The sequence below is a fragment of the Felis catus genome, chromosome D3 (genome assembly GCF_018350175.1).
Source record: "Felis catus isolate Fca126 chromosome D3, F.catus_Fca126_mat1.0, whole genome shotgun sequence".
Lineage (NCBI taxonomy): Eukaryota > Metazoa > Chordata > Mammalia > Carnivora > Felidae > Felis > Felis catus.
In genome coordinates, this window is record NC_058379.1 from 67,013,761 (window position 1) to 67,030,186 (window position 16,426).

Below are 16,426 nucleotides of genomic sequence, written 5' to 3' on the forward strand. Positions count from 1 at the left end.
AAAGCAAATCAAAATCACAATGAGAGCCCACTTTACACCTGTGTGGGTGAGGATATGGAGAAATCAGAACTCATAACTACTAGCAAGAATGTAAAATGACGTAGCGAAAGTTTGGCAGTTCCTCAAACACTTAAACCGAGTCACCACATGTACCCAATAAGGCCCCTCCTATGTAACTACCCAAAATAACTGAAAATGTATGTCCATACAAAACTTATACACATGTTCATACTAGCCATGTTCATACTAGCCAAAGAGTGGATATCACCCAAATGTACATAAATTCATGAATGAATAAACAAAATGTGGTATATTCCATGCAATGGACTATTACTCACCCATAAAAAAGGAATGAAGCACTGATACATGCTACCACATGAACCTTGAAAAGGTTATGTTAAATGAAAGAAGCCAGACACAAAAAGCCATGTGTATGAATCTATTTCTATGAAATGTCTAAAACAGACAAATCCATAGAGACAGAAAGATTACCGGAATCTGAGGGCTGGGCAAAAGAAGGAACAGGAAGTGACTGCTAACGAGGATGGGGTTTCTTTTGGGGTGATAAAAATGTTCTGGAATTATGGTGGTGATGCTTGCACAACTTTGTGAATAGACCAAAACTACTTTAAAAGGCTTAGTTTTAGGGGTGCCTGGGTGGCTCAGTCAGTTAAGCATCCCACTCTTGATTTCAGTTCAGGTCATGATCTCACAATTTGTGAGTTCAAGCTCCATGCCGGGCTCTGTGCTGACGGCCCCCTCCCCTTTCTCTCTCAAAAATAAACATTTTTTTTTAAAGGCTGAACTTTATGGCATGTGAATTATATCTCAATATACATATTGTATAGGTATTGTATATGTACATTATATGTATATTGTATACATATACAATATGTATATTGAGATATAATTCTCAATTTATCTCAGCCCCAAATTTCTCTCAAAAATAAACACTTTTTTAAAGGCTGAATTTTATAGTATGTCAACTATATCTCAATAAGAAAATTTAAAAATAAACTAGCTAAGATGCAATCCAGAAAAACAAAGGCAAAATGCCGAGAAAAGAGAAACATTTGGACAATTTTATACTTAGAAAAGTGCCAGCTTTATCAGAAAAGATATTCATGTTTACTAGAGGGAGGGGACGGACCTAAGGACCAAACCAATGCAAAAATATCTACTATAGCTAAGAATATCTTGGCTTACTATTAAAAATTATCTATTTAAGTTAAATATTGAGGTGAGAATTTGCTTTCATAGGCAAGATCTCAAGTGAAGTCATCTTTGAAATTTTAGTTGTGTCCAATGATGGCTTTGAATCATACGGTAGATTCTGTTACATCTGTCATATATATTAGTCTATTTTCTTGCCCATTAGTTGGGGGGTATTATGAAAGATGAAGAACTCTAACCTCAAATCCCCGATTCACTTCTGATGCTCCCTCTACATCCCAAGAGCATCTGAAGCTACCAGAATGGCAAGTCTTCCTAGGTGTAAAGAACCAAACAAATCCTCAAGCTTTCTAGGTAGAAAATCGCTGTTCTAGAAGTACTTAAGACTCAGCATAAACGATCTTCTGCATCTGGTTTACAAGTATCTGTCAAGAAAGTTATGATCACTCACTTTCACTTGCCCAAATATACAGCAAGACTTTGCACACACACTCACTCTCGTTCTGAGACACACAGAGATAACAAACTCAATGCACAAAAAGGATGAGGATGAGGAATACAGGAAAAAGAGACTTAAAAAAAAATTACTGCAATAGATCCCCCCTCCATCCCCACACTCGGGTGGTGGGAAGTAAGGAGAGTGGACTAATGAGGTTAAAGTAGCAGGAACCTTTTTTTTTAATGTTTATGTATTTGCTTACTTACTTATTTAGAGAGAGACTGTGTGCACTTGAGCAGGGGAGGGGTAGACAGAGAGGGAGACAGAATCCCAAGCAGGCTCTCTGCTGCCAGCATGAGCCCGATATGGGGCTCAAACCCACGATCCGTGAGATCATGACCTGAGCCAAAACCAAGAGTTGCACACTTAGAGAGCCACCCAGGTACCCCTAGCAGGAACCTTTTTAAGAAAGACTGCCAAAAGACTGCACCCGCAGCCCACAGTATACAATTACGCAACGGGAAGAGAAAGACAAGGATTACAAAAAAAGCCACTCTGGTTGAAAGAATGAAGGACTTCAGGACCCCCACTTTTCTGCCTCTGTGCTTAGCTCTGCTACAGACTATCGTGGGGGGAAAGGAAGGTGGCAATAAGAGAGGCCCAGGCCATCAGATCTTATGAGCTTGTCCCAGGTTTTTTCATAACTAGCTAACTAGTAAATTCACAAACTTCTACCAACATAAATGCGATAAATGGGCAAACAGTGGATTGAATAATTTCTTCTCTAGCACCTTGAAAGTTTCAAATACATGACACATTATAATCATCCTTGACTACTCAGCCCACAATTTCCATACTGAGAACTTGCTCTTTCCTTTCCCCCAATCCATCAAGATAATCTCATGAGTCAGGTCTGCGTAATAGGACTCTAACCTTCTGGCCATGGATGATTAGAACACAGGTGGATGCTCACCTAAGCTCAGCCAGTCAGACCCTCTCTCTCAGAAGAACTAGAAGAAAGGTGTGCTGGTATTCTATTAAAATGAAAGCAGCAAAGCATAGGACTGCCATATTCTGCTATGACCGGACAAGAACTCTGGTATTGGCTTACACAGCAGTCTCAAAAACTAAGATCCTCTGGCAGCCTCTAAAGGTTCCACAGACGTTGCCTCATCAAATATCCCCCACCCCACCCCAAGCTCACAAAGCAAAGGCACAGGAGTCACTAAAGAACAGTGAGGATGACCTTTCCCAGCATTCCTGACCTCCAGTACAGGAGAGGGCAGCAGAGCCAGAGTGACCTACTCTGGTTATACATGCCCGTAGGGAGTAGCCCTGAATGATGATGGCTAAAGATAATGGAAATCCCTTCAGCAGCAGAATTAGCAGCCAAATACGTGACATCCAGGTCGGCTATTTTTTCTACTGCCAAGTTAACCAACAAACTAATGCTGGCTATTTTTCCTGGTCCTTTAATTTACTTGACTATCTCTCTGATCCTCAGAATACATTCTGAAGCAGAGACCATTTAGAATGCCCTACATGTTTCTTCCCCTTTTCCTTTCTATTAGATTTTCAGTCAGCTGTCCTATTTCCCCTCCAGTATTATATGTCACACAAGAAGGGCATTGGCTATTTATCATTCAGTTTAGCTCACAGATTGCAGGATGATGGCTAGCAGCACCAGGTGGACCTGCAGGAAACTGCACACAAGATAGACTCTAAAGCCACACATCTGAGGTTAAAAACCTCAGGTCTTCCAGCTCAAGCTGTGTCAGGTTATTCAATCTGTCTCAATTTCTTCTGACAATTTCTTCTAACAATTCTGTTACAACTGTCCTGAGAATTAAACAAGTATATGAAGTGCCTAGACCACAGCCAGGCATGTAATAGCCACTATATGACAATGGATACCTGTCATTATCATTATCATCATCACTGTTTGAAATGGGGGGGGGGGGACAGGGCACAGAGAGGGACAGTGCACCTTTAAATGTAGAAGGTGCTGCTGAGCAACTAAGGCAAAGACTGGGATTGATGACTCTTCCAGCATCTATCTGCACACCTTCCCCTCCTCTGAAAACTCTCCCCAGTCAGTCTCTGTTGGGCACCTGATGTGAACTGTGCAAGAGGGGCCATCTTCCATCAAGTGCAGGGAGAAGCAAAGACAGCTGGTTTACAAAAAAAATGATGCAGCTGACCCACAAAACAAATTGTGGAAGGGAAGATGAGGGAGGGGGAAGAAGGAGAGGGCCAAAGGGGGAAAGGAGGTGGGGGAAGAGAAAAGGAAGAAGGGAAAGGTAGACCCAAAGAGAAAAAAAGCTTGCTTGGTTGCCAACCACTTTGCAGTTCCACTTAGAACCTCAGCACTGACTGCCCTTTGTGCCCTCTACCGGTAAATAAATCCTCCCCTTTTTATTAAGATTGACCAACAACATTTATAAAAGTCTAACACAAGTCTTGGAAAGATTTTCATCAACAAAAACCTTAGAAGAGGATAAGTTGTATGCATATACTACTACGCAAAAATTAAGAGGATACTGCAGGTTAAAAAAAAAAAAAATAGCCTCAATTTCAGTTTTCTCAACCAATCCTAAACCTAACGTATTAATTTACATAGCTGAGGCTCAGGCCTGGCTGTTTCAAAAGCTCCACAGGTGTTAAAAGCTCCACAGCTGGGGCTCTGGACACAAAAACCCTTACACTTACAAACACGAACACCCCTTAACCTACTGTTAAGGTTCTCTGCATAAACTAACATGGGGCATAAAATGCATTAATGCACTTTTCACTAGGAATTAAGCAATTCTTTTTGAAACAAAAGACGGGAAAATGGCAGGTATTTTGCAAACTATAACACACTCTCCCTTTAGATCGGAATCACCAATCCGTTCTTTTGCTGATGTCCACTGTATCAGCCAGGTAAGCAGCCAACATCCTTCCCCGACTCCATCTCTCGTCGAAAAAACAATAAACATACAAAATTGAATCTTTTATCGGATTCCTCTTCCTTTCTATTCCAAAAAAGTAACCCTGATATCCTACCTCTGTGACGCAAAAAGATTGCAGTTAATTTCAAGTTCACATTCATCTCTACTTTGACTTTTTTTTTTTTTTTAAATCAGGGTTTTCGTCCTTAAGTAATCCATTTACGTCGCCAATAATTCAGGGATCCGTAAAACATAAATTCTGTTCGTTTACCACAGTTTTGTTTCAGTTGAGGACTCTGAAGGTTAGCAGCCCGGAGAAAGCTATCTTTTCCGTTCCATCCCCAGCACACCCATTTTCAAACCTCTACTATACAAAGATATCAACAATAAAGTTGTGACCTTGTTTTAAGGCTACGAAGAAAAAATGTTTTCCCTCAAGAGCAAAACGAGTTCACAAACCTCCTGACAACACGGCCTTTGCGGGTGTTCTACCACCGCACTAAGAAAATATTCAAGGTTTAAGGTCGATTATTATTAAAAGCAATGCTCCCCCAAAGACCACGCTTCTCTTCAAGAGGAAGCACTGGTAGGTGGAAGGGGCCTTTCTCGTGACAGATCTCACTAAACAGTAGCATCAGCCACAAGAGAGGATTCCTAAACGCAACTTCACGTTTCAGAAAACAGTCTCCCACCAAGTGAGTAACGTGGAGACTTCTGAATCGCCACGCACACGTACACCCCGTAAAGGTGGAAAAGCAAATCCCGCTTCCCACCTCAGCCCTCAAACGAGGCAGGAGGGTCCCCAACGAGCCCCTCCCGACGGCGGCCCCCGCCCCGCGCCAGGTGTGCGGACCCCCGGCCGGACCCACCGACCGCTGGCCGGGGCCCAGGGTCCGCCGCCCCCGCGCGGCCCGGGCGTCCTCGGCCGCCTCGCTCCCCTCCCCTCCCCCGCCCGCGCCCGCTCGGACTCGGGCCGGGCTAGCGGCTCCGCCAACCGGTCCCCGCGAAACAAGGAGGTGGCGGCCGGCGACGCTACGGCTTCCCCGCCTCCCCTCCCCTCCCCCGCGGCCTCCGCTCTCCACTCCCGCGCCCCCGCTTACCCTCAACTCCTCGAAATCCGCCATTTTACACCACCCGCGGGCGCCGCTGCCGCCACAGCACCCCCTCCCGCTGCCGCCAACGACGCCGCCGCCACCACGGCCGCCGCCGCCGCCTCCAGCACCATCCTGCACTGGGCGCCGCTGAAGACGCCGCGGCCGCTGCCGCCGCCGCCGCTGCCGCCGCCGGGCCTGTCACGTGACCGGCGCGGGAGCTCCGCCCCCGGGGCGCGCGGGCCCCGCCCTCCGGCGCCCCCACCCCCACCCCCCCCCCCACCCCCGGGCCCACCACCTTCCGCCCACGTCTTCCGCCCGGGCTCTCGTCGCGCGGCGTTCGCGGCGCGTCGGCTCCCGCCCTCTCCCGCGGCCTACCAGCCTCCCGCACGCCTTCCATCGCCCGGGCCTGCGGCCGTGCACCCCTCGGCCCCGCACGGCGCCTCCCTCCCCTGGAAGCGCGGTGGCGACTGAGCGTTACCGGCCGGCCCGCGGGAGCGCCTGGCCCGGGGGAGCGGCGGAGAGGAAGAAGAGGTGAACGGGACTCCTGACTCCTGGCGGCAACATTTCGGGAAAATTCTAACGGTGCCCTTCCACACGGTGGCTGTAGCTGGAGGAAGCAGCCGCAGATAAAACCATCCCCCATTGTAGTAGCGGAACAATCAAAATATGGGTGTCGGGTAAGCCATTGTTCCGATCTAATGGTGCAGGATGGGTGAGATCTCTTTGGATTGGTAATATCCTCAAAGTACTAACCTGGCTGATTCCTTCCGACTTTCAAGGGCGACTGAATGTCATGGACTGCAGAGTTGAGAGGGCCGGGCGGTGGGACTGGGGAGACGTGAAATAAGAGAGCGAAATAAGAGCGCTCAGAAGAACCCTGGTTTTTAAAAAGTCGAGGGGTCAGGGAAATCAGATAGCTAGGAAAGAATGAAATGCCAAGGGCAGAATAGATGGAAGGAAGCTTGATGGCAGCCCTGACGTGCTGATAAAGGATGAGAGAAGATGCTGAGTCAAGCTGTTGAGAAAACTCACCGGACCAAGTACAGGGTTCAAATTTCTTTGAAGAAGTGGATGAAACCCACCCACGACAGAATATTAAAACGCTTATTATAATTTGCAAGGCCCTGTTTAATCCGGTTCCTGCCTAGTGCTTCTTCCCATTCCTTCCTGGATGTTTAATGAATAAAAGAAAGAGTGAACAGTATCTAGAGTGGGTTCTAACGCTGGCTCTCTACCATGAACTTTAGGGTCTTAGCGTGGCGTATCCTCGATCTTCGCTGATTCTCCTTAGGCCTTGGTTTATACCTCAGTGGAGTTTAACATTGTTCAACAGGCATTAAGTGAAGGCCACTGTGAACCGGGAGCTTTGAGGGAATAACAAAGATGAATAGAATATAATACAATCCTTCCATCAAGAAGCTTACAACACATAAGAGGGACCAACATACACACAAAATTAAGAGAAGCACGGCCTCACTGAGGCCTGTTTTGTAGTATTCATTGTAGGGTTAGGCAGGTTTGACTGCAAAGAATTCTAAGTGCTGCCCCAGACAGGCCTAATAATAACTAATGTCTTCCTTGCCACGTGATTACGTCAGAACTGAACCTGTAAATCCACTACTACAGGGCATTTTTAGGCTTTGCCAATGAGATCAAGAGTGGGCCCATTTATGCAGTGATGAGAGATGAGACTTTCTAGCTTGTGGAGTGCTCTATTTTGCTACGATGAGGGGCCAGCCCAACTCATGGAGAAGAATCACCTTAACAATTATCAGAATTAACTTTGACCTCTGTACTTGTCAACTTGCATAAGCCAATACCCTTCCATAACTGTTTCAGATAGTTTTAGATGGGTTTGCTATTAGCATCTGAAATACGATGCTATTTTGTCTCCCTAGACCAGATTACTAACTTGGCATCTTTTCTAAACTATACTCTGAATACTCATTACAATACTTGTTTTAAGGAAGGCCTGAGTGCTAAAGGGTAAAGAAGACGCCTGTCTCTTTACTGTCACAAACAGTTTAGCTCTGGTCTAAATTTGTGTATCCTACTCATGAGAAAGAAAGCCCTGCACTTACTTGAATCTAACTTCCTTATAATGTGGCACGAAATGTCCTTGGAGCAGAGTTGGGAGGAGGAAGGTGTGGTAACCTTACCACCACTTGAGGCCACATACCAAAGTACCACTTCTGGCCACACACAGAACTATTACCCCAGGGGGAATTACATTAAATGCAATTTTCTCCTTATTACCTTTTGTTTAAGATTTTATTTTTTGGTAATCTCTGCACCCAATGTGGGGCTCAAACTTGCCACCCGAGCTCAAAAGTCACACACGTCACCAACTGAGCCAGCCAGGTGCCCCCCCCTCATATTTTCAGTGATAGAATGTGTCAACAGTTTATATGAATTGATGTTCAAGGCAATTACCTGACTGATCCACCCCCTTAATCTAGCTCAAATTTTAAAACCTCAGTATTGTAATTAAAGTGGCCTAAGGTTACATGAAGTCAAAAGTCTCAGGAGTGGCTTTTTCACTTATTAGCTGTGTAACTTTAGCAAAGTCACAACCTCATTTTCTAATCTATAAAACAAGAATGATTATTCCTGAACTCAGGATGGTGAAGGAGTAAATGAGTTAAGATACATGACTTTATGAACTTACAAAGCAATAGATGATGATTTTTTTATATCTAAACAGCTGATAAACACATACCAAAATAAAATTATTAAGAGACTCTCATATACCCATGTAATATATACCAGTGTCCTTAGAAAAGACTTAACGTGGTTGGACCATGCAGTGAAGTTTTTAATTCAGTTCCAAGCACCTGTCTTGTTAATCCTTTTCCTTCCTATCTCTAAACCCATCAAGCCTCCCTGATCTCAACATCTCTCTTTTCCACTGATTTCTTCCTCCGTATAATCATGATTTTCAAGCCTCCTATATTTCCAAGCCACCTTTCTTCCTTTGCCAAGCATACATCTATTTTAATCACATTTCTTCACTCCTTAACACTCTTCTGATAGTGTTTGATCTTGACCGTTATTGAAACTAATATGAAAGAAACTGAACAATGAATTTATCTTTTAACTTCATATCCCCAACTTTTTATTCTGAAATTTTTATTTTATTTTTTAATGTTTTATTTTTGAGAGAGACAGAGCGTGAGCTGGGGAGGGGCAGAGAGAGAGAGAGAGAGGGAGACACAGAATCCGAAGCAGGCTCCAGGCTCTGAGCTGTCAGCACAGAGCCCAATGCAGGGCTCGAACTCATTTACTGCAAGATCATGACCTGAGCCCAAGTGGGAAGCTTAACCAACTGAGCCACCCAGGAGCCCCTCAAATTTTTAAACACCAGGAAAAGTTGAAAGCATAATACAATGAACACCTGTATATATCCCAACTAGATTCAACAATTATTAATATTTGAACAATAATTTTTACTAAGGCATAATTTACATATAATGAAATCCTCATATTTTAAGTAAATTCTTCAATTAGTTTTGAAAAATGCTTATCAAGATACAGAACATTTCCATCAGCCCTGAAAGTTCCAAGTTACTTCTTGCCCCTTCCCAGTCAAAGCTCCCACAAGAAGCAACCAATGATCTGATCTCTAATACTATGGAGAGAACTAAAAAATGAAGCAACATTCTCTACTTATTTGTAAACGCTATAATAATTTTGATGCCAAAACTAGACAAAAATTAGTTTTTCCATCTAACTTATAAACAGCTCTTACCTTTGTAATGCAAGGATGGTTTCACACAGCATATATAATAAACAACTTGGTCATTTGATCCAACTCACCACCTGAAAACCAACATAAAAATCTGGGTTAGAAAAGCAGAACCACATGCCCAATACTGTATAAGGAATTATCCAGCCAAAATATTAGAAGGAAGTATTCCAGGCAGTGAAACCAAACATTTGTCCTGAAGGCATTTAATGATCCAAAAGTAAAATCTATAAAGTAACTATGACTTTTGCAGGATTGCTGAGCAAGAGAGAAATAAGTCTAAATGTAGTGCCACAGAAGATGGAAAGTCTAATAAACACCCCACATATTTAATACAAGACCCTATAGGGTAAAGATGAACCAGGAGTCAATCAGCACTTCCACAGATTGCAATCAGGTTTAACAGTAATAAAATCTCAAGTTCTGTATATTGAATAAACGGGGCCTAGAGTGGCAAGCTATAGGCACTGGGCGGAAACAAACTGAAGTTCTCTCCAGATGAAGATATCACCCCAAACCTCAAATTACCCGACACAGATAATTTTCCAAATAACATGACCAACATGTAGTCAGAAGACTGAAATAAAAAGCATGCTTGCACTAAAAAATAAAAGGTTTAAAAAAAATAACCTAGCAGAAACTCTATTCCAGAATTGAGAGGTTTAAGAGCTCAATGCATAGGTTTAGTAGTATATTACACACAGTTTAGGAGAAAATAACCAGAACATATGTCAGAAGGAAGTACAGAGAAAACAAAAGAAAAAAAAAAATGGAAAATGCCTAGGAAAATATTGAAGACATCTCATGGAGACATGAGATGATGTTGAAAAGGTCCAAAAGATGTTTAATTGGAGTCCTCAAAGAACAAGAAAGTCAGAATCAGGCAGAAGTAATATGTGAGGAGAAAGAAAACCTGAGACTTTCCAGACTGATGAAAAACACTAGGTGAAAGGGTAACAAAACCCTTTCCCATCCTGCATGAGAACTTGACCTTCAGTTAACTTTCCAACTTTGTTCACTGGAAACTGATAGAGTGTTATGATTTAAAAAATGGCCTCTGGAGGCACCTGGATGGCTCAATTCATTAAGTGTCCCACTCTTTTTTTTTTTTTAAGTTTATTTATTTATTCTGAGAGACAGAGGCAGTGTGAGCAGGGGAGCAGCAGAGAGAGAAGCCAAAGCAGTCTCCTTGCTGCCAGTGCAGAGCCCAACTCAGAGCTCAAACCCACAGAACCTTGAGATCATGACCTGAGCCAAAACCAAGAGTCAGAGGCTTAACCGACTGAGCCACCCAGGCACCCCCAAGCGTCCCAGTTTGATTTTGGCTCAGGTCATGATCTCAGTTTGTGAGCTCGAGCGCAGTATTGTGCTCGGCACTGACAGCCAGGGGTCTGCTTGGGATTCTCTCCCTCCCTCTCTCTCTGACCCTCCCCCGCCCCCTACTCTCATGTGCTCTCTCTCAAAATAAATAAACATTTAAAAAATTAAAAACGACTGCTGCCCAGTAAACTGCCTCTAGATCAGGAGGAACTGACTATAAATGAACTGAATACCTTATAGGGAGGCCATACTTGGGATTTCCCAAGGGAATTTAATTCACCAATAAAACATAATTTTAAATTTGTGTGCAACTGATGGCATGACTTCCATGTATCACATAGAACCACAGTGAGAAATAGAATAAATCCACAAGTACAGTGAAGCATTTTACCATACCTACCTTAGTAATTGATCCAAAAAGGCAAAGAAAAAATCATTAAAGATCTAGATTTTTGTTAGAACATGATTAACAAACTCAACCAAGTGACTTTAATGTGCAGAAAATGTGTTATTTCAAGCACTTAAGGAACATCTGCAAAAATTAAACATACACTGACCATGAATCAAGTCTCAACAATTTAAAAAATTGTAATAAGCCACACATAAAATTTACCATCTTAAACCATTTTAAGTGTACGGCTTACTGCCATTAAGAATAGTCATACTGTTGTGGTGCCTGAGTGGCTCAGTTGGTTAAGCATCCAATTTCAGCTTAGGTCATGATCTCACCGTTTGTGAGTTCAATCCCCGCATCAGGTTCTGTGCTGACAGCTCAGAGCCTGGAGCCTGTTGCAGAATCTGTGTCTCCCTCTCTCTGCCCTTCCCCCCCTCCCTTGCAGTGTCTCTCTCAAAAATAAACATTAAAATAAAATTTTTTAATAAAAAAAAAAAGAATAGCCGCTGTTGCGTAACCATCACCACCATCCATCTGCAGAACTTTGTCTTTCCAAACCAAAACTCATCTAAAAATAACTCCCCATTTTCCTCTGCCCCTGACCCCTGGCCACCACGATACTGCTTTCCCCATGAATTTGGCTGCTCCTGGTACTTCATGTAAGTGGAATTATAGGGCCTTTGTGTCTGTGACTGGCTCATTTTCCTCAGCATAATGTCTTCAGAGTTCAACGATGTTGTAGCATAGGACACAATTCTCTTCCTTTTTAAAGCTGAATAATATTCCATTGTATGTATATACAATATTTTGTTCATATGTCAACACAGGTTGTGTCTTCGTCTGGGCTACCAAAACAAAATCTCACACACCGGGTAGCTTGAACAACAACTTCCCCCCACACATACACGGTTCTGGAGGCTGGGAAGTTCAAGATCAAGGTGCCAGCAGATTTGGTGTCTGATGAGGGCCTGCTTCCTAGTTTACAGATAGCTGCCTTCTTGCTGTATTCTTACACGGTAGAAAGAGCTGTGGTCTCTTCATCTTCTCATAAGGGCATTAATCCCATCTTAGAGCTTTCACTCTCGTGACCTCAGCTAAACCCAGTTACCTCCTAAAGGCCCCATCTCCAACTACCATCAAATTGGGAGCTGGGCTTTAACACAGATGGGTTTGGGGTCGGGGGGGGTGGGGTGGTGGGGGACGCAGACATTCCGTTCATAGAAAGTTGCTTCCACCTTTTGGCTATTGTGAATAATGCTGCTATGAACATGGGTATAGAAATATCTCTTTGAGACCCTGCCTTCAGTTCTTTTCAGGATATACCCAGAAGTGGAATTGCTGAGTCATATGGTAATTCTGTTTTTACATTTTGAGGAACTGCCATTCTGTTTTCAACAGTGGCTGCACCATTTTACATTTTCACCAGCAGTGCACAAGGCTTCAAATGTTCCACATCGACATCAACACTTGTTATTTTCTGTTTTTTTTTTAATAGTAGCCATCTTAATAGGAGCATGGTTTTGATTTGCATTTCCCTTATGGTTTTGATTTGCATTTCCCTAATGATTACTAATGTAAGTACTTTTTCATGTGCTTATGGGCCACATGTATATCTTCTTTGAAGAAATGTCTACTCAAAACCTTTACCAATTTTTAAAATCAGGTTGTTTGGGTTTTTTTGTTGTTGATTTTCACTAAATTTAAAAGGATTGGAATCATACAGATTATGACTTATGCACAATTAAGCTAAAACTCAGTAAGAGATAACTAGAAAATTGCGACATTTTTGGAAATGAAGAAATACCCTTCTAAATAGCCTATGAGTCAAAGGAAATATCACTATGAAAAATTTTAAACTATTTACCTGAATGGTAATGAAAATACTACATATCAAAATCTCTGATCACCAAAACTAAAAGGCAACCAATGGAATGGGAGAGAATATTTGCAAATGACCTATCAGATTAAGGGTTAGTCTCTAAAATCTATAAAGAACTTATCAAACTCAACAACCCCCCCAAAAAAAATTCATTGAAGAAATGGGCAAAAGACATGAATAGACACTCCAAAGAAGACATCCAGATAGCAAACAGACACATGAAAAAATGCTCAACATCACTCATCATCAGGGAAATACAAATCAAAACCACAATGAGATACCACCTCACACCAGTCAGAATGGCTAAAATTAACAACTCAGGCAACAGACGTTGGCAAGGATGCAGAGAAAGAGGAACCCTTTCGCACTGCTGGTGGGAATGCAAACTGGTGCAGCCACTCTGGAAAACAGTATGGAGGCTCCTTAGAAAGTTAAAAATAGAACTACCCTACGACCCAGCAACTGCACTACTAGGTATTTATCCAAGGGATACAGGTGTGCCATTTCGAAGGGGCACATGTTCCCCCATGTTTATAGCAGTGCTATTGACAACAGCCAAAGTATGGAAAGAGCCCAAATGTCCATCGATAGATGAATGCATAAAGATGTGGTATATATACACAATGGAGTATTCTCGGCAATCAAAAAGAATGAAATCTTTCCATTTGCAACAACATGGATGGAACTAGATGGTATTATGCTATGCAAAATAAGTCAGTCAGAGAAAGGCAAATATCATATGACTTCACTCATATGTGGAATTTAAGATACAAAACAGATGAACATAAGGGAAGGGAAGCAAAAAGAATATAAAAACAGAGAGGGGGACAAAACATAAGAGACTCTTAAATACAGAGAACAAACAGGGTTGCTTGGGTTGTGGGAGGGGGGAGAAGCTAAATGAGTAAGGGGCATTAAGGAAGACACTTGGTGGGATGAGCACTGGGTGTTATACATGGGGGATGAATCACTGGAATCTACTCCTGAAATCATTATAGCACTATATGCTAACTAACTTGGATGTAAATTAAAAAAAAAAAAAAAAGATCCCTGAGTTGTACCTATAACTACAGTTATAGAGAAATTTAACCTTAAATTTACAGTTAGGGGAAAAAAAAGCTGGTGATCAGTTGACCTGAACAACTTTAAATAAGAGAACAGTAAAATATCCAAGGAAAGTAAGAAGAAAGACATACTAAACATAAGAAGAAACTAATGAAGGGGAAAACTAATATATAATTTATACACATTGCCTGACATGTGCTCAGAAATTACCAGACATGCCAGAAAACAGGATCAAATGACTAAAAACCAATATGGAGATTTGTGAGGAGATGCTACAAGTCTGTTTCTCAGTTGCTTCTGTATCACAGAGACTGTCATGAGACAGTTTTTTATCATCTCCCCAGTTCTGATGAGATACGGTAAGTTATGATCATAGTATGCACCCTTGATATGATATCATGAGAATGGCAATTCACCTCTGTGGTCTTCCTCTCAAAAACCTATAACCCCAGTTTAATTAAGAGAAAAACATCAGGGGCTCCTGGGTGGCTCAGTTGGTTAAGCGTCCAACTTCGGCTCAGGTCATGATCTCATGGTTCATGGGTTTGGAGCCCCACCTCGGGCTCTGTGCTGACAGCTCAGACACTGGAGCCTGCTTTGGATTCTGTATCTCGCTCTCTGCCCCTCCCCTGCTCACACTCTGTCACTCTCTGTCTCTCAAAAATGAATAAACGTTAAAAATTTTTCAAAAAAAAAAAAAAAGAAAAACATCAGACAAATCTCACTTATGAGGTATTCTCCAAAGTACCTGATCAATACTCCTTAAAAGTTTCAAGGTCATCAAAAAACAAGGAAAGTCAGAAACAATCACAGCCAAGATGAACCTAAGGTGATATAACAACTAAATATAATGTGGCTGAGATTCTGCTACAGAAGGACATTAGGCAAGAACTAAGGTAATCTGTATAAAGTATGAATTTTAGTTAATAATAATGTACTATTATTTATTAATTGTGACATATATACCACATTAATATGAGGTGTTAATAAGGGAACTGGGTATATGTGAATTTTCTATACTATAAGCATAGCTAGAATGTAAAGCCTATTTTGTTGATCATAAAATGATAAACCATATTGTAATGATAAAATGTTTATCATTCAAAATTGTATTTTCCAATGATAGAAAATAAAATGGCTATTAGACTTTTATTTTTGTTCTTTTATTTTGGGGGGCATTAGATTTTTTTAATGTTTATTAATTTATTGTGTGAGAGAGAGTGTGGGTGTGTGCAGGTGAGGGAGGGCAGAGAGAGAGAGAGAGAGAGGGAGAGAGAGAATCCCAAGCAGGCTCCACACTGTGAGCGCAGAGCCCGATGTGGAGCTTGAACTCACGAATCCGTGAGATCATGACCTGAGCCGAAATCAAGAGTCAGATGCTTAACCCACTGAGCCATCCAAGCACCCTGGTGGGTATTAGATTTTTTTTTTTTTTTTTGAGAGACAGGGCACAAGTGAGCAAGGGGCAGAGAGAGAGAGAGAGAGAGAGAGAGAGAGAGAATCCCGTGAGGCACAGAAAGAGAGAGAGAGAGAGAGAGAGAGAGAAGCAGGGCAGCAGGGCTCTATACATTACTCAGTGCTCATCGCAAGTGTACTCTATTTTTTGTAAATATTTATTTTTGAGAGAAAGAGGGAGGGATGGAGAGAGAGAGAGAAAGTGCTCACAAGTGGGGGGTACGGGGCAGAAAGAGAGATGTTTACACAGAAATCTGAAGTAGGCTGCAGGCTCTGAGCAAGCTGTCAGCCCAGAGCCCCACGCGGGGCTTAAACTTACAAACAGTGAGAGCATGACCGGAGCCAAAGTCAGATGCGTAACTGACTGAGCCACCCAGGCACCCAGCAAGTGTACTTTTTAATCTCCATCACCTATTTCACCCGTTCATGGCCACCTCTCTTCTGGTAACCATCAGTTTCTTCTCTATAGTTAAGAGTCTGTTTCTTGCTTTGCCTCTTTTTTTCCCCCTTTGCTCATTTGTTTTGTTTCTTAAATTCCACATATGGTATTTGTCTTTCTCTGACTTATTTCACTTAGCATTATACTTTCTAGCTCCATCCATTGTTTTGCAAATGGCAGGATTTCATTTTTTAATGGCTGAGTAATATTCCTGTGTGTGTGTGTGTGTGTGTGTGTACACCACATTGTCTTTTTTTTTAATATTTATTTATTTTGAGAGAGAGAGAGAGAGAGAGTGAGCGCAAGTGGGGGAGGGGCAGAGAGACAGGGAGACAGAGAATCCGAAGCAGGCTCCATGCTGTCAGTGCAGAGCCTGGCATGAGGCTGGATCCGATGAACCTCAAGATCACAACCTGAGCCAAAATCAAGAATGGGATGTTCAACCGAGGCCACCCAGGTGGCCTATACCACATCATCTTTACCTATTATTCAT

The 16,426-nt window shown here is 42.4% G+C and overlaps 1 protein-coding gene across 4 annotated transcripts in view; it reads right to left on the reverse strand.

Moving 5' to 3' along the window:
• The window catches only part of PIAS2 (protein inhibitor of activated STAT 2), a 101,184-nt gene extending 91,746 nt beyond the window's left edge, over positions 1-9,438 (reverse strand). For 2 of the 4 annotated variants that reach the window (XM_045042207.1, XM_045042213.1), the window contains exon 1: positions 5,643-5,809. In XM_045042207.1, the coding sequence (XP_044898142.1) occupies positions 5,643-5,666 (24 nt within the window). In that variant the 5' untranslated portion in view covers positions 5,667-5,809. Of the gene's footprint in view, positions 1-5,642; positions 5,811-9,384 lie in introns of those variants that run through there. The other 2 variants (XM_045042210.1, XM_045042216.1) reach the window with 2 other exon arrangements.
• Between the last annotated feature and the right edge of the window lie 6,988 nt (positions 9,439-16,426).